Raw genomic sequence first — 21,432 nt, forward strand, 5'->3', positions numbered from 1 at the left:
TGCAGAGTTTGGAGACTAGAAGGGGGTGGAACAGAGAGTTTGGAGACTAGAAGGGGGCGGTGCAGAGTTTGGAGACTAGAAGGGGGCGGGTGCAGAGTTTGGAGACTAGAAGGGGGCGGGTGCAGAGTTTGGAGACTGGAGGAGGGGGTGGGACAGAGAGTTTGGAGACTGGAAGGAGCCTGGGCAGAGAGTTTTTAGTGGAATGGGGCTGGGGGGGGCAGGGTGAGGTGTTTAGAGACTGGAAGGGGGGTGGGGTGAGGTGTTTAGAGACTGGAAGGGGGGTGGGGTGAGGTGTTTAGAGACTGGAAGGGGGGTGGGGTGAGGTGTTTAGAGACTGGAAGGGGGGTGGGGTGAGGTGTTTAGAGACTGGAAGGGGGGGGCGGGGTGAGGTGTTTAGAGACTGGAAGGGGGGCGGGGTGAGGTGTTTAGAGACTGGAAGGGGGGTGGGGTGAGGTGTTTAGAGACTGAAAGGGGGGGCAGGGGGGATAGTTTCAAGACTGGATAGGCAGGGGTGGGGCAGAGGGTTTGGAGGTGAGAAGAGAAGGTGGTGAGAGGGGGAGAGAGAGTTTGGAGACTGAGGGAGGAGGGAGCAAGTGGGAGAATTTAGAACCTGAGACGGGGTGGAGTGGGGCGGGGGGTGGGGGGGGGGGGCGGAGGGGGGGGGGTGGGCAGAATTTAGACCCTGATAGCTTTGAGCATCTTTTGCCATTTGATTGCATTTGATATCAAAGATGCAAAACACTGCTGACCGCAATCAAACGCTTTCCAAATTTGACCATTCGACATCAAATGTTCTCTGGTCGCACCGAAAGTAAAAATTATATCAAATTTTTCAGGTAGGGAAGGGGGTGGGGCATTCGAGTACTCACATTTTCGGATGTGGAGGTTGCGATCTGCGATTACCCCGCACCTGGTTGAGGCAAGTATCACGCTTCATGCTGCCTTCTCATTTAAATGATTTCAGCATACAGCCCAGCACCAAACACATTAGTGACTGGTTAGCGACACACTCCAAAGGGACCCAGCAGTGTGCGAGGCTAGCACATGTTTCAGCTAAATCTGCATGTCTTATAGGGATTTTGCTCTTAAAGCTCATTGTGCAAAAGCTGCTGCTGACTGTCTGTGAAGAACTTGGAGAGATACCAAACACAGAAAATGTTTCAAAAGTCAAGATAGAGACAACTCCTAGGTTTTCAGATACTACATTGGTGGCAGAGAAGGTTCACTGGGTTGATCCCGGGTATGGAGGGGTATTCTTATGAGGAGAGGTTGAGTAGGTTGGGTCTGTAATCATTGGAGTTGAGAAGAATGAGAGGCGACCTTATTGAAACATATAAGATTCTTAGGGGGCTTGACAGGGTAGATGCTGAGAGGTTGTTTCCCCTTGTGGGAGAGTCTAGGACCAGAGGACATAATCTCAGAGTAAGGGGTCACCCATTTAAAACAGAGATGAGGAGGAATTTCTTCTCTCAGAGGGTAGTGAATCTGTGGAATTCTTTACCACAGAGGGCTGTAGAGGCTGGGTCGTTAAGTATATTCAAGGCAGAGATAGACAGGTTTTTAATCAGTAAGGGAATCAAGGGTTATGGGGAAAAGGCAGGAAAGTGGAGTTGAGGATTATCAGATCAGCCATGATCACATTGAATGGCAGAGCAGACTCGATGGGCCGAATGGCCAACTTCTGCTCCTATGTCTTATTATAGTCTTTTGGTCAATTAATATAGGCGGTACCACATGGACTGTGACAGATCAACACCACCTTCTCAAGGGCAGTTAGGGGTGGGCAATAAATGCTGGTCCCGCCAGAGACACCCACATCCCTTGAATGAATAAACGAAAAAAACATCTGTCACGTGACATCACTGCAGGAGTTCCTCAGGGTAGTGTCCTCAGCCTAACCACCTTCAGCTTCTTCATCAATGACCTTCCTTCCATCATAAGGTTAGAAGTGGGGATGTTCGCTGATGATTGCACAATGTTCAGCACCATTCGCGGCTCCTCAGATATCCAGGCTTGGGCTGACAAGTGGCAAGTAGCATTCACACCACACAAGTGATGCACACAGACCATCTCCAACAAGAGAGAATCTATCCATCACCCCTTGACATTCAATGGCATTGCCATCAATGAATCCCCCACGATCAACATCCTTGGAGGGGTTACCATTGGCCAGAAACTGAACTGGACCAGCCATATAAACACTGTGGTTACAAGAGCAGTTCAGAGGCTAGGAATCGTGCAGAGGCTAATTTACCTCCTAAATCCAATAGCCTGACCACCATCTACAAGGCACAAGTCAGGAGTGTGATGGAATACTCCCCACTTGCCTGGATGAGTGCAGCTCCCACAACATTCAAGAAGCTCGACACCATCCAGGAGAAAGCTGCCCACTTGGTCAGAACCTATCCACCAATTTAAACAGTAACTCCCTCCACCACCCATATACCATGGCAGCAGTGTGTGCCACATACAAGATGTGCTGCAGCAACTCACCAAGGCTTCTTCAACAGCATCTTCCAAACTCACAAATCTACCACCTTGGAGGACAAAGACAGCAGGTGCATGGAAACATCACCACCTGCAAGTTCCCTTCCAAGCCACACACATTCTGACTTGGAACAGTATCACTGTCAATGTTAATCCAGCTCCCTTGCAATGTCACTCAGTAACCCCTCTACCCCCAGCGCCCTATGTTACTGACTGTATCTCTACTGATGTTAATCGAGCTCCCTCACACTGTCACTCAGTAACCCCCCTCCCCCAGCGCCCTGTGTTACTGACTGTATCTCTACTGATGTTAATCCAGCTCCCTCACACTGTCACTCAGTAACCCCTCTCCCCCCAGCGCCCTGTGTTACTGACTGTATCTCTACTGATGTTGATCCAGCTCCCTCACACTGTCACTCAGTAACCCCTCTCCCCCCAGCGCCCTGTGTTACTGACTGTATCTCTACTGATGTTAATCCAGCTCCCTCACACTGTCACTCAGTAACCCCTCTCCCCCCAGCGCCCTGTGTTACTGACTGTATCTCTACTGATGTTAATCCAGCTCCCTCACACTGTCACTCAGTAACCCCTCTCCCCCCAGCGCCCTGTGTTACTGACTGTATCTCTACTGATGTTGATCCAGCTCCCTCACACTGTCACTCAGTAACCCCTCTCCCCCCAGCACCCTGTGTTACTGACTGTATCTCTACTGATGTTAATCCAGCTCCCTCAAACTGTCGCTCAGTAACCCCTCTCCCCCCAGCGCCCTGTTACTGACTGTATCTCTACTGATGTTAATCCAGCGCCCTCACACTGTCACTCAGTAACCCCTCTCCCCCCAGCGCCCTGTGTTACTGACTGTATCTCTACTGATGTTAATCCAGCTCCCTCACACTGTCACTCAGTAACCCCTCTCCCCCCAGCGCCCTGTTACTGACTGTATCTCTACTGATGTTAATCCAGCGCCCTCACACTGTCACTCAGTAACCCCTCTCCCCCCAGCGCCCTGTGTTACTGACTGTATCTCTACTGATGTTAATCCAGCGCCTTCACACTGTCACTCAGTAACCCCTCTCCCTCAGCGCCCTGTACTGTATCTCTACTGATGTTGATCCAGCTCCCTCACACTCAGTAACCCCTCTCCCCCCCAGCGCTCTGTGTTCTAGATTGTATCTCTGCTGATGTCAATCCTGTTCTTTCACACTGTCAATCTTATCACAGTGTCATTGTTTGCTGTACCCTGCTCCCTGGCACTGTTGTGCTCAGCAATTCTCCTCAGCTTGTTTCAGTTGAAGAGATAATAATGGTAGAATCTGTGAGTCTCTGTTACATTCTCTTGGTGGACATAAGCATGGATTGGAGATAATGCTAACAGACTACAGCTGGAATTCTCTGGTCCTGCCCCCCCCCCGCAGGACTGGAAATTCCCATCCAAGGTCAATGGACCTTTGGCTGGTCCATCAAATTTTCTGTCCTGCCCGCGACGATTCCTGCCACAGGCAGGACCAGAAAATCCCAGCCTATGATTCTGATTTGCAACCCAAACTCTTCATTAATGGCTTGCTGTCCCATCAATGACACCTCAGAAAACTCTTCTCTTCTTCATATTAAGTTAATATTATACAAAGGAGCAAAAAGTATTGCAATGCAGCTGTCTTACCGGCTGCTCCGGGTAGGAATCGAGGGTAATTGGCTGCGTCGCCATCATGGTTCTAAGGGAAGCTGGAACAATGTTCGCATCATGAGGAAGGAAGACGGTGACCCTGAAATGTACAGCAGGGAATGATTTGAGAAACAGTTCACAATTTTTTGCTTTTTTCCCTTTTATTTTCCATGACAGCCACTATATTCTGACAAAGGCACAGGGCCAGAATTCTGCCTCCATGTCTCTATAACTCTGCAACTGGCTGCCTCAAGATGATGCTGCACACCTTGAGTGGGCCAGCACTGATTTTTCATCTATCTCCATAAGGACTTCCCAGGATGCAGATTGTGGTACAGGTCAGAAACTGGGTATGTGTCAGATTCTCACCCACTCTGTAACACCACACACCCTTGCTCAGAAACATTAAACCAGCACATACCATACCCCTACAAAAAACTCAAAGCACTGCAAGAGCAAACTCACTCCCCTGATGGAGTGGTGCTTCAGGTGAGAGGGGGAGGGTAGTGGGAAGGGGCTCAGAAACGCACGATGCTATTACTAACTTACAGAGTGTGGAGGCACAATTTCTCAGGAATGTTTATATATTACTGTGGGAAATAGCTTCAGAAGAGTAAGAGGCCACTTGATTGAAATCTTTAAGATCCTGAGGGGTCATGGAAGGGTGGATGTGGAAAGGTTGTTTCCTCTTGTGGGAGAATCTAGAACCAAGGGTCACTGTTTAAAAATAAGGGGTCACTCATTTAAGGCAGAGATGAGGAGATTTTTTTCTCTCAGAGGGCTGTGAGTCTGTGGGGCTCTCCTCCTGAAAAGGCTGTGGAAGCAGAGTCTTTGAAAATATTAAGGCAGAGCTAGATAGATTCTTGATTAAGAAGGGGGTGAAAGGTTATCAGGTGTAGGCAGGGATGTGGGGTTGAGGTTACAACCAGAGCAGCCATGATCTTATTGAATGACGGAGCAGGCTCGCGGGGCTGAGTGGCTGACTCCAACGCCTAATTTGTATGTTCGTATGTAAATTAATTGGGAATTGGTAGAGCCAGGAAGAGTGAGAACCTTAATGCTAGGAATTTGTTACAAGGCGCCAGAAAATAAAACAGAGGGGTTACCGCTGCGGAGGTGACTCAAGGTTAATGCCAAGGTCACAGCTGTAATCCTTGTCACACACTGAGATTTATAGCGGGAACACTCTGTATATGTGAGGAAATAAAAACAGAAAATGCTGGTAAAACTCAGCAGGTCTGACAGCGTCTGTGGAGAGAGAAACAGAGTTAACGTTTCGAGTCCATATGACTCTTCTTCAGAGGTAAAGCCTGTTTCTCTCTCCACAGACACTGCCAGAGCTGCTGAGTTCTACCAGCATTTTCTGTTTTTATTTAAGATTTCCAGCATCCGAGGTATTTTGCTTTCATGTTATGTATATGTGAGGAACTTGATTGAAGTACTTAAAGGATTATTTCTTAAACGGCTTGCGATGAAGCCCACAGGGAGAAGCAAATATTGGATTTACTCCTAACTAATGAGGCTGGATTAAACAGTTAAATTGAAATATAGGAGCATTTGGGTGCTAATTATGGTTGTTAACCTTCAAATTTAAAGTGAGCGCAGAACAGGTAATAAAAACTATTAAGAGATTGGATTCCAGCGGAGTAGACTTTGGAGTGCTTCAATGCTGCATGAAACCAACAAAATAGAAGGAATTATTTCTAAGGAAGAAATGTGAGATAACGCATTTGGGGAGCACAAGCAATGAAGGGTATACACAATAAGTGGTAGGATACCGAGAAGTGTAGAGAAACAGAAGTGTGCATGTCCACAGATCCCTGAAGGTAACAAGTGAACGAGAGGGCGAACGAAAGGGCAAATGGGAAGGCGAACGAGAGGGCGAAAGCAAGGGTGAGTGCGAACGCCAGTGCAAACGCAAAGGCATACAGGATACTATCTTTTATTGGGCAAAGATTAGAATATCAATGCAGGGGAATTGATGACAAGGAAGTTGGGCACGAGAGACTGAGGCGAGGAGGTCTTGAGGGTGTCCGACTGCTGTTCCCTCCCTCACTCTGTGTGACATAGGAAATAGGAGCTATTCAGCCCCTTGAGCCTGCTCCCCCATTCAACTAGATCATGGCTAATCTACTACCTCAATGCCTTTTCCCACACTATCCCCATATTCCTTTATATCTTTAATATCTACAAATCTATCGATCCCTGAAATGGACATAATGACTGAGCCTCCAAAGTCCTCTAGGATTGGGAATTCCAAAGATTTACCACCTTCTGAGAGAAGAAATTCCTCCTCATCTTGAAACAGTGTTCCCTGGTTCTTGACCACACTACCCCAGCTACCCCCAACCAGGGGAAACATCTTTCCTGCATCTATTCTGTCAGGCCCTGTAAGAATTTTGTCACCTCTCATTCTTCTAAACTCTAGACAATACAGGCAAATCTGCTTAATCTCTCCTCATAAGACTATCCCGCCATCACAGGGATTAGTCTGGTGAACCTCCATTGCACTCTCTCTATGACAAATATATCCTTCCTTAGATAAGGAGTACACAATACTCCAGGTGGGGTCTCACCAAGGCTCTGTACAATTGCAGCAAGACATCTTTAGTCCTGTACTCAAATCCCCTTGCAATAAAGGCCAACGTACCATTTGCTTTTCTAATTGCTTGTTGCACCTGCATGTTAGCTTTCAGTGCCTCGTGAACAATGACATCCAGGTCCCTTTGGACATCAATAATTCCCAATATCTCCACACTGAAGAGAAGCTCTGCATTTCCGTTCTTCCAACCTAAATAACAACTTCACATTTTTCTAGGGGCAGGATATTGAGGTAGGCGAGCAGGGAGGGCGGGGCTGGGGGGGCCGGGGGTGGGGCCGGGCCAGGGGGCAGGGCCTGGGGTGGGGGCAGGGCCTGGGGTGGGGGCGGGGCCCGGGGGCAGGGTCCACTCGCCAACGTGTAAAATGACACGGGATGATGTCGGGCGGAACTCCCGACGTTGCCCCGCGTCATTTCAATTTTCAGGTGGGTGGGGGCGCAGCCGAATCAGCTGTGCTCCCGCTGACCTGTCAACGGCCTATTGAGGCCATTTAAAAGCTAATTGAAGTGCCTAAAGGACCTGCCTGTCCAACCTTAAGGCTGAGGGGCAGGCCGGGAGCCCTGGCGGGAATTAGAGAAAGTATCAAACCTCATCCACAGGCGGGATGGGGTTTCATGAGGGTTTTTAAAAATGTAATATAAGTTTAATTAAAAGTGATGGACATGTCCCAACTTATGTGACAGTGTCACTTGAGGGGACATGTCAGGGAAATTTTATTTTTGTCCATTGACCATACTTAAATTTGGCACCAATCCCCCTGAGGCAGCAGTTAGCCTCAGGGGGATGAATGCGCTCCTTCACACGCATGCGCGAAGGAGCACACTCTCGGCTGAGGGAATTCCCTCCCACCTCGCCCTCACACGTAGCACATAGCACTTCCTGGCGGACGTCACGATGGGCGGGCCTTAATTGGCCCAATTAGGGGCGCCGATCGGAGACACGCCTACACGCGCCCAGTCCTGAACTTCCCCCCCAACGAGGGGAAAATCTTTCCCCATGTTATATTCCATCTGCCATGTTCTTGCTCATTCACTTAGTTTTTCTAAATCTCCTTAAAGCCTCTTTGCATCCCCCTCATAATTAACATTCCAACCAAGTTTTGTGTCATCAGCAAACTTGGAAATATTACATTTGGTCCCCACATCCAAATTATTGGTATAGATTGTGAATAGCTTGTGCCCAAGCACTGATCCTTGCAGTACCCCATTAGTCACAGCCTGCCAAGCTGAGAATGATGTATTTATTCCTACTCTCTGTTTTCTGCCTGTTAACCAATTCTCAATCCATACCAGTACATTACCCCCAATCCCATGTGCTCCATGTGACCCGCAACAGCTGCTCTGGGTTCAGTGTGGGTGGCTCAAGGTGAGGGTGACTGACTTCCCGGTCATTGTCTCACAGGCCCAGGTTCCCTGTGGTCAAGATCTGAGCTGCTGCTTTTCACACTTTCTGCTTGAGGTTCCAAGCATTGGTGATTAAACATAGTAAATGCAATGGGGATGGAGAAAGACTGTTATTGGCGAAATAGTAAGGTATTGTGGATTATATCATAAAGGCACTGAAACTGCACATGGGTTGGGAATGCACACTCTACAGTTGTGGCATCACCAAATATAGCTGCACACAAGAGCAGGGAAGTTATGCTAGAACTGTATAAAACTAGTTAGGCTGCAGCTAGAGTACTGCATAAATCTCTGGTCAACACATTACAGGAAGGATGTGATCACACTAGGGAGGGTTCAGAGAAGATTTACAAGTACGTGCTAGGAATGGAGAATCTAAGCGATCAGGGAAAATTTTATATGAACAAGGAGCAGGAGTAGGTCATTCAGCCCCTCGAGCCTGTTCCGCCATTTAGTAAGATCATGGCTGATCTGATAGTAACCTGAAATCTGCATCCCACCTACTGCCAATAACCTATCACCCCCTTGCTTACCAAGAATTTATCCAGCTCTGCCTTAAAAATTTTCAAAAGAGTTGTTTTCTTTAGAGCACAGGAGACTGAAGTAAGGTTTAATTGAGGTTTATAAAATTATATCAGCCCTTGATAGAGTGGATAGGAAGGACTTATTTCCCTTAGTAGAGAGGTCAATAACCAGGGGACAGAGATTTAAAGTAACTGGTAGAACAGTTAGAGGGGAGTTGAGGAGAAACCCATGGCCACTACCATCTAGAAGGACAAGGGCAGCAGACACATGGGAACACCACCACCTGGAAGTTCCCCTCCAAATCACTTGCCATTCTGCCTTGGAAATATATCGCCGTTCCTTCACTGTCACTGGGTCAAAATCCTGGAACTCTCTCCCTAACAGCACTGTGGGTGTACCTACACCACATGGACTGCAGATGCTCAAGAAGGCAGCTCACCACCACCTTCTCAAGGGCAACTAGGGATGGGCAATAAATGCTGAGCTAGACAGCAAAGCCCACATCCAATGAATGAGTAAAAAAGATTGAAAAAAATAAAAAATGTTTTCACTGAAAGGGCGATGGAACTCACTGCCTGACAGGGTGGGAGAGGCAGAAACCCTCATCATAATTTTTACATTAAAAATACTTGGATATACTTGAGATGCCATCACTTACAGAACTATGGACCAAGAGCTGGAAGGTGGGATAAGGCTGGTTGGTCTTTTTGGGTTGGCAGGGCAAGATAGACCAAATGGCCTCCTTGTGTGCTGTAAATCTCTCTCTCTGTTTCTACAATATGGAGAGAAAATTAGTTTTTGAAGATTTTGTTTTTACACTTCAGAGGCAGTTTATTCCAGAAACATGCCAGCATCCAAATGATGAGGAAGAGTGATGTAGATGAAGAGGGAGGTTATGATTGCATCATGGAGAAAGACAGGATGGGGAACAGGACAGCAAGAAACATGATAGTAACCAGCCAAAAAACTGATAAGGATCAAAGTGGGAACATGAGAGGAATATAATAGAAAATATAAAAGGACAATAACAGTGTGTTCCTTGAAGTATTAGGACCAAGAGATGGTATAGAAGAACACTGGGCCATTTACAGAGATAATCAGTGGAATTTTACTGGTCCCAGAGCGACAGGCTGGGGGCTGGTAAAATAGCAGGGAGCCGAGACAGAACAGCTTCCTGATTCAGTCCTGCCGCAGTGTCACATTTTATCCTCAGACGAGTTTCTGACCTCATATCCACACCATCAGTAAGGCTGCCTATTTCCACTTCCATATCATCACCCATCTTCACCCTGTCTCAGTTCATCTGCTGCTGAAACCCTCATTCTTGCCTCCATTATCTCCAGCTTTGATTATTCCAACACACTCCTAGCTGGTCTCCCACATTCTAAGGAGATGATGGCATAATGGGAATGACACTGGCTAGTGATCCAGAGGCCCAGACTAATGCTCGGAAGCTGGTGGAATTTAAATTCAATGAATGAATAAATCTGGAATTGAAAGCTAGTCTCAGTAATACTCACCACGAAACTATCATTGATGATACTAAAAACCCATCTTGTTCGTTAAAGTGCTTTAGGGAAGGAAATCTTGCATCCAACCTAGTCTGGTTTACATGTGACTCCAGACCCACAACAATGGCCAGGATTTTCCTGGCCAATGTGGTTGAATTTTAACTGCCCTCTGAAATGGCCGAGCAAGTCACTTAGCTATACCAGACCATGGCAGAAAAGTCGAAACAGATGGACTGCAATGGTTCAAGGCAGCGGCTCACCACCATCCTCCCACAAAAGAAAAAGAAAACCCTCCATAGTCTTGAGGCCATCCAAAACTTTGCTGCCGATGTCTTAACTTGAACCAGGTCCCATTCACCCATAACCCCTGCGCTCACTGACTGACATTGGCTCCTGGTCAAGCAAAACCTTGATTTCAAAAGTCTCAACCTTGTTTTCAAATCCCTCCAAGGTCTTGCCCCTCCCTATCTCTGTAATCTCCTCCTGCCCCAGACCCTCCGAGATATCTGCACTCCTCTAATTCTGGCCTATTGTGCATTCCCAATTTTAATCTTCAGTATTGGTAGCTCTGCCTTCAGCTACCTGAGCCGCAAGCTCTGGAAAATCCTCCCTACAGCTCACCGCCTCTCTACCTTGCTTTCCTCCACTACCTGCAAATTCTCCTCCAGGTCATACCCCATCCTGACTTGGAACCATATGGTTGTTCCTTAACTGTCACTACGTAAAAATCTTGGAACTCTCTCCCAAATAGCGCTTGCACAAATGGACTGCAGCAATGCAAGAAGGCAGCACACCAACATCTTCTCAAGGGCAATCAGGGGTGCCCAATAAATGCTGGATTTGCCAGCAGTGCTCACATCCCATGAACGAATGAAAAAAAATCCCATACCCAAGAGTGGTTTCAGAACCGAAGATCCACAATCAATCTGATCAAGGTTCAGCAACTGCAAGAGAAATGCCATGAACGAAGTAGACCACTATACATTGCTTTCATCTACCTCACCAAGGCATTCAATCAGGTGAGCAGAGATGGATAATTTAGGCTACTGAAGAGTGCTGTCTCCCTGGCAATGCCGCTCAGTGATCTCCTTCCATGCCAACATGAGGAGAAAGGTCAGCTACAACAGGTCATCACTGGAACTATTTGAGATCTGCAGAGGATCCGTAGATCGGTGGAGAGATGGGCAATAAATACTGCCTTGCTAGCGATGCCCACATCCTGGGAACAAATAATCAAAAACATGCAGCCCTTATCCTTCTAGACAATAGAGTTTGCAGGTTTGGAAGGTGCTGATGAATTTCTGCAGTGCATCTTGTAAATGGTACACACTGCTGCCACTGTGCGTCAGCGTTGGGGGAGTGAATGTTTAAGGATGTCAATGGTGGAGGATTCAGTGACGGTAATGCCAATGAACATCAAACGGACTTGGATAGACACTCTCATTTCAAATGTCATTTGTGTAACTTACCACTTGTTACTTATCAGCACAATCTGGATGTTGCCCAGGTCTTGCTGCGTGCAGGTACAGACCGTTTCATACCCCGAGGAGTTGCATGTGGAATTCAACGTTGTGCAACCATCAGCGAACTTTCCAGTTTTAACCTTATGATGGAAGGAAGGTCATTGATGAAGCAGCTGAAGATGGTTGGGCCGAGGATAGTACTCTGAGGAACTCCTGCAGTGATGTCCTGGAGCTGAGATGACCAACCTCCAACAACCACAACCATCTTCCTTTGTGCTAGGTATGACTCCAACCAGCGGAGAGTTTTCCCCCTGATTCCCATTAACCCCAGTTTTCCTAGGGCTCCTTAATGCCACACTTGGTCAAATGCGACCTTGATGTCAAGAGCAGTTACTCTCACCTCACCTCCGGACCTCAGCTCTTTTGTCCATGTTTGAACCAAGACTGTAATGGGTCAGAAGAAATACATCTCCAAGAAAATTCTTCTGTGCACACTTTAGAAATTCCTCCCCTTCTTTGCCCTTAACATGACTGCTGCACCTTTCAATATTAAAGTCTTCCATGATCACAACAGTTTTTGTTGAGGTTGTTGCATTTGTAACAATCTTCAGCCAGAAGTGCCGAGTGGGTGATCCATTTCGGCCTCCTCCGGAGGTCCCCAGCATCACAGGTACCAGTCTTCAGCCAATGCGATTCACTCCAGGTGATATCAAGAAACGGCTGAAGGCACTGGATACTGCAAAGGCTACGGGCCCTGACATTATTCCAGCAATAGTACTGAAGACTTGTGTTCCAGAACTTGCCGCACCCCTACCCAAACTGTTCCAGCACAGCAACAACACTGGCATCTACCCGGCTATGTGGAAAATTGCCCAGATATGTCCTGTACACAAAAAGCAGGACAAATCCAACCCGGCCAATTACCGCCCCATCAGTCTACTCTCCATCATCAGGAAAGTAATGAAAGGGGTCATCAACAGTGCTATCAAGTGGCACTTGCTGAGCAATAGCTCACTGATGCTCAGTTTGGGCTCTGCCAGGGCCACTCAGCTCCTGACCTCATTACAACCTTGGTTCAAACATGGGCAAAAAAGCTGAACACCCAAGATGAGGTGAGAGCGACTGCCCTTGACATCAAGGCAGCCTTTGACTGAGTGTGGCATTAAGGAGCCCCAGCAAAACTGGAGTCAATGGGAATCAGGGGGAAAATTCTCCACTGGTTGGAGTCACACCTAGCACAAAGGAAGATGGTTGTGGTTGTCGGAGGTTAGTCATCTCAGCTCCAGGACATCACTGCAGGAGTTCCTCAGGGTAGTGTCCAAGGCCCAACCATCTTCAGCTGCTTCATCAATGACTCTATTTCCATCATAAGTTCAGAAGTGGGGATGTTCACTGATGCACAACGTTCAGCACCATTTGCAACTCCTCAGGTACTGAAGCAGCCCATGTCCAAATGCAGCAAGACCTGGACAATATCCAGGCTTGGGCTTGACAAGTGGGAAGTAAAGTTCACGCCACACAAGTGTCAGGTAATGGCCACCTCCAACAAGGGACAATCTAACCAGCGCCCTTTGACATTGAATGGCATTACCTTCATCGAATCCCCCACTATCAACATCCTGGGGGTTACCACTGACCAGAAACTAAACTGGACTAGCCATATAAATACTGTGGCTACAAGAGCAGGTCAGAGGCTAGAAATCCTGTGGTGAATAACTCACCTCCTGACTCCCCAAAGCCTGTCCTCCATCTACAAGGCACAAGTCAGGAGTGTGATGGAATACTCCCCACAACATCACAGGGACTGCAGCAGTTCAAGAAGGCAGCTCACCACCACCTTCTCAAGGGCAACTAGGGATGGGCAATAAATGCTGGCCCAGCCAGTGAAGCCCACATCCCATGAATGAATAAAAAAAAACTCACAGCTTGTCTGGCTGAGTGCAGCTCCCACAACACTCAAGAAGCTTGACACCATCCTGGACAAAGCAACCTACTTCATTGGCACCCCTTCCACTAACATTCACTCCCTCCACCTACCGACGCACAGTAGCAGCAGTGTGTACCATCTACAAGATGCACTGCAGGAACTCACCAAGACTCTTTAGACAGCACCTTCCAAACCCACGATCACTACCATCTAGAAGGACAAGGGTAGCAGATAGATGGGAACACCACCACCTGGAAGTTGCCCCCAAGTTATTCACCATCCTGACTTGGAAATATGTCACCGTTCCTTCACTGTCGCTGGGTCAAAATCCTGGAACTCCCTTCCTAACAGCGACGTGGGTGTACCTACACCACAGGGACTGCAGCAGTTCAAGAACATATGAACAAACAAACTAGGAGCAGGAATAGGGCACTCAATCCTTCCAGCCTGCTCTACCATTCAATAAGGTCATGGCTGATCTGATTTTACCTCCTGCCTACCCCCGATAACCTTTCACCCCCTTGCTAATCAAGAATCTATCTAGCTCTGCCTTAAAAATATTCAAAGGCTCTGCTTCCACCACCTTTTTGAGGAAGAGATTCCAAAGAGTCACAACGCTCTTGAGTAAAAATATTTCGCCTTATCTCTGTTTTAAATGGGCAACCCCTTATTTTTAAACAGTGACCCCTAGTTCTAGATTCTCCCACAAGAGGAAGTATCCTCTCCACATCCACCCTGTCAAGACCCCTCAGGTTCTTAAAGGTTTCAATTAAGTCACCTCTTACTCTTCTAAACTCCAGTGGATACAAGCCTAACCTGTCCAACCTTTCCTCATAAGACAACTCGCCTATTCCTTGTATTAATCTAGTCAACCTTCTTTGAACTGCAATAAGAAGGCAAGAAGGTAGCTCACCACCACCTTCTGAAGGGCAATTAGGAATGGGCAATAAATGCTGGCCTAGCCAGCGACACCCATATCCCGTGAATGAATAAAATAAAAAGTTGCGCCATATCGGGCTTTTCTCTGGGCACATCGGATGTTGTGAGTTTGGATATTGTGAGATGCTCCCTGAGATATGCTCAACCAAATTTCTGTGCTTGCCTCCACATGGGTCAATCGGCTGCAGTGTTTTCCCAAGAGAGATAGTCTGCAAAGCACAAATTTGAACTGCCCATTCTGCAGGCATTCATACCAATCTTGCATCAGATTCATGAGAGGGCCCACTTACAGCTTGGACATAATTGAACCATGAGGTGTTTACCACGATAGTTCATGTACTTTTCAGCAATTCCCTCGCAAATCTGTTCCTCTATCTTGTTCCCACTATTTGATGACCTATAGAGTACACCAGGTAGTGTAAAACCTCCTTTACTGTTTCTTAATTGCACCAAACAGATTCTGCCTTTGATCCTCAAGGGCATTCTCTCTTTCTAATACTGTAATGTTTTCCTGAATCAAAACTGCTACCCCACACCCCTCCTTCCCCATCATTCCTGAATAACCTTGTACCTGGGAATATTACGTATCCAAATTAGCTCTTTTTTGAGCTAGGTCTCTGTTGTCACCAATACGATACAAAGGTAGGTGAGGGCACAGAGAGGCTGCAAAGAGATATAGACAGGTTAAGTGAGTGGGCAACAAGGTGGCAGAGGGAGTGTAGTGTAGGGAAGTGCGAAGTTATTTACTTGGAAGTTAAAACAGAAAAGCAGAATTTATTTTAAAAGGCATGCAACTTCTAAATGTTGATTCATTTGTTCAGAGAGACTTTACTGCATTCGTACAAGGAACACAGAATGTTACCTTGCAGATAGAGCAAGCAATGCGAAGACACATAGCATGTTGGTCTTTATTTGCAAGGAGGTTGGATTACAAGAATAAGTCTTGCTACAATTGTACAGGGCTTTGGTGAGACCACACTTGGAAAACTACGTAGTTTTGGTCTCTGAGAGATTCCTTCCCCGGGCTGGGTAATCTAGAACACGGAGCAACAACCTCAGGATAAAGGGATCAATCATTTAGGACTGAGATAAGATGAAATTTCTTCACTCCGAGAATCACGAATCTTTGGAATTGTTTACGCCAGAGCGTTGTAGATCTTTCATAAAATATTCAAGGCTGGGACAGATAGATTTTTGACCTCTAAGGAAATAAAGGGGTGGGATTTTCCAGCCCCGCCCAACTCCTGGATCATCTGGTCTTGCCGAAAGTCAATGGACTTTTGGTTGGGCCACCGCATCGCCCACGCAGGCCCTACCATGACGAGGCTGGAAAATCCTGGTCAAGAGATAGGAAGAGTCTGGGGGCAAGTGAAGTTGAAGCAAAAGATCAGTCATCATGGGACTGAATGGCAGAGCAGGCTCAAGGGGCCATATGGTCTACTCTGGCTCCCATTCTTATGTTATGTAATACATAGTATTCCCATGTGGCTATTTGCACCTGCAACACACCAACCATATTGGCCTTACTTTGTGCATTTACATGCATGCATTCCAAACCTAACTTGGACCTCTCTGTATTTTTTATTTAAGAAACAATTGGATGCTGCAATAGCAGGACTTCACAATCTTACTGGCTGGCTGAATTACAATGATCAAAAGGCCTTCCAGCTCTGTAATTATAATATCATAAGGGAAATAGAGGGGATGATTACAAATTCATAAAAGGCAGAGATGCCAGGAAATGTTTCTTTTCATTCTCCAGATCAAATTATTGAATTTGCTGGCAGTATGTATTCCTACAATCACTGAAAAAGAGACATGTCGAAGCTTTACGTCTTGCACTTATCAGGACACTTTGCAAGAATACCAATATAAGAGGAAAACAACAATTTATACTGTACGAGAAGAGAGTGCTGATAGCAGCTAGGAGTTAAATTAAAATGCAGAATGTCAAAAGTAATGATCTTTGGATTATTACCCAAGGCATGAGCAAATTGGTGTAGGGTAATAAGATTAGGGAGTTGAATGTGTGACTCAAAGATGGTTTGGGAGAAATGGGTTTCGATTCATGGGACACTGGCAACAGTACTGGGGGCTGTACGATTGGGACTGTCTTCACCTGAGCTGTGCTGGGACCATTGTTCTGGTGAGTTATTTATCTAGGGCAGCAGAGACGGTTTTAAACATGGCAGGAAGGGACAGAGTGTACAAACCTAAGAGTACACCAACAAATAAGGCTAGAGGTTACAAAAATAGTAAAAAGACAGAACTAAAGCCTCTGTATCTGAACGCATGTAGCATTCATAACAAACAGATGGATTGACAGCACAATTAGAAATACATTTGTATGATCTGATAGCCATTAGAGACATGGCTGCAAAATGACATAGATTGGAACTTGAATATTCAGAGGTACATGACATTTAGGAAGGACTAGGAACTAGGAAAAAGTGGAGGGGTAGCTCTGTTAATTAAGGATGACGTTACTACAATAGAGAGATGACCTTAGTTCTGGAGATCAAGATGAGAAATAGTAAAGGTGAGAAGTCACTTGTGGGAGTGGTCTATAGACCCCCTAACAGTGACCACACTCTAGGATGGGGTAAACAGGAAGAAATAATGGGGGCTTATGAGAAAGGTAGGTGATAATCATGGGTGATTTTAATCTACATATAGATTGGATAAATCAAATTGGCGAAGATAGACTGGTTGATGAGTTCATAGTGTTTTCGCGACAGTTTCTTAGAGCAGCATGTTCCAGCACCAACCAGAGAACAGGTTATACTGGACCTGATAATGTGCAATGAGACAGGATTAATGACCACATTGTGAAGGCACCCCCCCCACCCCCAAGCAGCAGTGTTCAGTATACAATTGAATTTCACATTCAGTTTGAGGTAGAGGGGAGTGGATCTAAGACTAGTGTTAAGGGCAATTAAGAGGGCATGAAGACAAAACTAGCTAAAGTGAACTGGGAAATTAGGTTAAGGGATAGGTCATCAGAGATACAATAGCAGGCATTTAAGGAGGTATTTCAGAATACTCAGAAAAGGGTACATTCCAGAGGAAAGACTCTATGGGAAGGATGTACCACCCATGGCTGACTAAGGAAGTTAAAGATAGTATCATATTGAAAGAAGAAGCGTGTAATTCTGCAAAGATGAGTGGCAGGTCAGCAGATTGGACAGAATACAAAGAACAGAAAAGAATTGTTAAAAGATTAATAAGGAGGGAGGAATTGAAGTATGAGAGACAGGGAGCTAGAAGTATAAAAACAGGTAGTAAGAGTTTCTACAGTTATTTAAAAAGGAAAAAAAGAGTATGTAAAGTGAGCGTTGGTATTCTAAAGAGTCTGGAGAAGTAATAATGGAAAATAAGGAAATAGCAGATAAATTGAACAGATTTTGCATCTGTCTTCATTGTAGATGATACAAATAAAATCCCAGAAATAATTGTGAATCAGGAGGGAGGAACTTAAAACAATTACAATGAGCAGGAAAAGGACACTGAGAAAATTATTAACTAAAAGCTGACAAGTCCCCAGGTCCTAATGGCCTTCATCCTGCAGTCTTAAAAGAAGTGGCTACTGAAATAGTAGATGCATTGGTTTAAATTTTCCAAAATTCCCCAGATTCTGTAAAGATCCTATCAGATTGGAAAAGAGCAAATGTGACTCCTCCATTCAAGAAAGGAGGGAGACATAAAACTTTATTAATCTGGATATTTCAGGAAGAGTGCCTTAAAAAGGTTCCCTTTTAAGTGCATTACAACAAGTGCATTAAAACTCATTGCTGGTTTCTGGAGAAAATCCAAAGTGTTCAGAACTCTGGGAAGATGAAACAGTACTCATAAAACAAAGTACTTCTAGAATTAGCGGGCAGTTGCAATTGATAGTAGAGCTGATTGCAAAGGTCACCTCATCAATAGTTTGTGTTGTCTGAAAGGACAGGAAATACATGTGAGTTCTCCCAGTGAAGACCAGTTCTAACTAAGACTGTTATTATATGGAGCGAGTTACCTAACTTTCAGTGGCTTGACATTCAACAGCTAATTGGAATCGGACAAGACAGGTTCCTGACAGCAAAAATTAGTACCACTTAAAAAATGAACCCTTTGCACAGAATGATACAGCACAGAAGAAGATTCAGCTCACTGTGTTCTTTGAAAGAACTACCCAATTAATTCCATTCTTTGAGTCATTGTTACCACGAAGGATTCAACATATCGAGTCCATGCTGGCTCTCTCTAGAGCAATCCAGTCAGTTCCATTCCACTGCTCTATCCCCGCAGCCCTGCAAATTTATTTCCCTCATGTGCTCAACCAACATCCTTTTGAAATCATTCATCGCCTGCTTTCACTACCTGTGGAGGCAACAGTTTCCATGACATTATCACAATGTGTAAAAATGTTCTTACCTCACATTCCCCCCTGCATCTCTTGTCCAATATCTTAAATCTGTGTCCATTAGTCCTTGTACATCAGCTAATAGGAACAATTTTTTCTTGTCTACCTTATCTAAGCCTGTTATAATTTTGTACACCTCTATCAAATCTCTCCTCAATCTCCTTTGCTTCAATGTGAACAATCCCAGCTTCTTCAACTTAACCGTGTAACTAACCCCCCTCCCAACTGCACCCCCCCCACCCCCCACCCCCAATACTGGAACCATTCTGGTAAATCTCCTCTGCACCCTCTCAAGGACTTTCACATCCTTTCTGAAGTATAAAGTACATTCCCTTTCTCTTTCCCCATGGCCCTGCAAATTTTTCTTTCTTCATATATCTACCCAGTTCCCGTTTGAAAGTTAGTAGTGAATCTGCTTCCGCCGCTCTTTCAGGCAGAAGAAACTTATTTACCCAGAGTAGTGAGAATGAGAAACTTGTTACCATAGGGAGTTGTTGAGGCACACACTATGGTCACCAAGGCGAAGCTTGTTAAGAAATTAAGGGAGAAGGAAATAGACATCATGCTGATAGTCTGAGATGAGGAAGAATGACAAGAGGCTCAAGTGGAGCATAAGTGCCAGCACAGACTGATTGGGCCAGTTTCTGTGCTGTAACCATTCTGATGTTTCACAATTCTTTGTAGTGCATTCCAGATCACAACATTGCCTCACAGCCTGTCTGAATCTTACCTTTTACCTTAAGTCTGTGTCCTCTGGTTATTGACCATTCTGCTGCTGGTAAAGTTTCTCCTTGTTTACTTCATCAAAATCTTTCATGATTTTGAACACTATGAAATTTTCCCTCAACCTTCTCTGCTCCAAGAACAACAATCTCAATTTCTCTAGTCTCTCCATGTAACTAAGTGTTATGATCCCAGCTGAGGTTACCCCTGGCCAAGCCTGATCCCAGGGTGGAACTCAGCTTGATAGATCCTAACTTTTATTTGTTTGTTTGGATACGTGGAGAGTGGCTACTGAACAGGGTCACAGGAGTCAGCTGATGAACTTTTAACAAAAGAATAAAACATTTATTCAACAAGATGAACTATTTTACAATACTCCTTCACCCACAACTATACCTTAACAGATATATACAGATTTGTAAGGATAACACAAATTACAAAAGCAATCTTACACTCTAATGTTCACAGTAAATACAGTCCATGTAAACCAATAGGCGACCTGTGGTCAGACACACCACACTCTGAAACCAAGTGACAGATGCCACTTTAAAGCTGAAACTCATCCCTAACACCCACAAATGCAACTTACTTAAACTATCTCTATTTCCTAACACTAAGTCTTTCAACTCTGTACAATTTCGGTAAATTTCTTTGGCACCCTCTCCAAGGCCTTGCCATCCTTGAAGTATGGTGTACAAAATTGGTCACAATACTCCTGCTGAAGTCTAACCAGTGTTTTATAAAGATTTAGCTCAACTTCTGATGAAAGGTCCTCGACCTCAAATGTTAACTGTTTTTCTCTCCTCAGATGCTGCTAGACCTGCTGAGTATTTTCTGCATTTTGTGTTTTTAGTCCTTGCTTTTGTACTCTATGCAACTATAAAGTCAAATACAGTATCCAATATGCTTTTTTAGCAGCCTTCTCAAATTGTCCTGCCACCTTCCAAGGTTTGTCCATGCATAGTCCCAGGTATCTGTCTCTGCATTTCCGTACGATTGTACCATTTATAATGTATTTCCTCAGTCTTTGAACCAAAATGAATCACTTCATATTTCTGTGTTAAATTTCATCTGCCATATGCCTGTCTATTTCACAAGTCTGTCTATGTCCTCCTGAAGTCTCTCTTATCCTTCACACTTTACTGCATTTCCAAGTTTTGTGTCACCTAAAAATATTGCAATTATGCTCCATAAACCCAAGTCCAGTTCATTGCTAAATCAAAAAAAGGAGTGGTCCTAATACTGAACCTTAGGCAACATCAATGAATACTTCCCTCCAGTCTGAAAAGCAGCCTTTCACCGTTACACTCTGCTTTCTGTTGCTTAACCAATTTTATACCCACGCAGACATTGACCATTTAATCCATGAGCCTCAGTTTAGTTAACACGCCTATTATATACTTTATCAAAAGCTTTGACAAAAATTTAACGAAAGCTACAGCTTTGTTAGCACAGCATGTACAAGGTTGGATAAATCAGCAGAAAATTACTACATTGACAGATTTTAATGTAGAGAAACACACCAATAGGCTTCAGAGATATAAAGAGATAAAAACAAAATAGGTGGGCAGCCAAAGGAGCAGAGGTTAGGATATCACAGGAATCAATCAGCAAGGGCAGAGTGACTCAAGCACTTGGACTAAGAACTGATCAAAGAGGTATTTTGAATTTATGCAATGTAGGACATGTCTGAATAGTCATTGATTTTTTTCTAAGGAAGTCACTAACATGGTTGACAGATGGCTATAGATGTTGTACATGTGGACTTCCAGAATTAATTTGGTAA

The 21,432-nt window shown here is 45.1% G+C and overlaps 1 protein-coding gene across 1 annotated transcript in view; it reads right to left on the reverse strand.

The window, feature by feature from the left end:
* LOC144691913 (homeobox protein PKNOX1-like) overlaps positions 1-21,432 on the reverse strand; it is a 124,129-nt gene that overhangs the window by 77,513 nt on the left and 25,184 nt on the right. Inside the window, exon 2 of the mRNA XM_078560487.1 lies at positions 4,148-4,250. Coding sequence (XP_078416613.1) covers positions 4,148-4,195 — 48 coding nt within the window. The 5' untranslated portion in view covers positions 4,196-4,250. The remainder of the gene's footprint in view (positions 1-4,147; positions 4,251-21,432) is intronic.

Source organism: Cetorhinus maximus, chromosome 16 (genome assembly GCF_964194155.1).
Source record: "Cetorhinus maximus chromosome 16, sCetMax3.hap1.1, whole genome shotgun sequence".
In the NCBI taxonomy this organism is placed as follows: domain Eukaryota; kingdom Metazoa; phylum Chordata; class Chondrichthyes; order Lamniformes; family Cetorhinidae; genus Cetorhinus; species Cetorhinus maximus.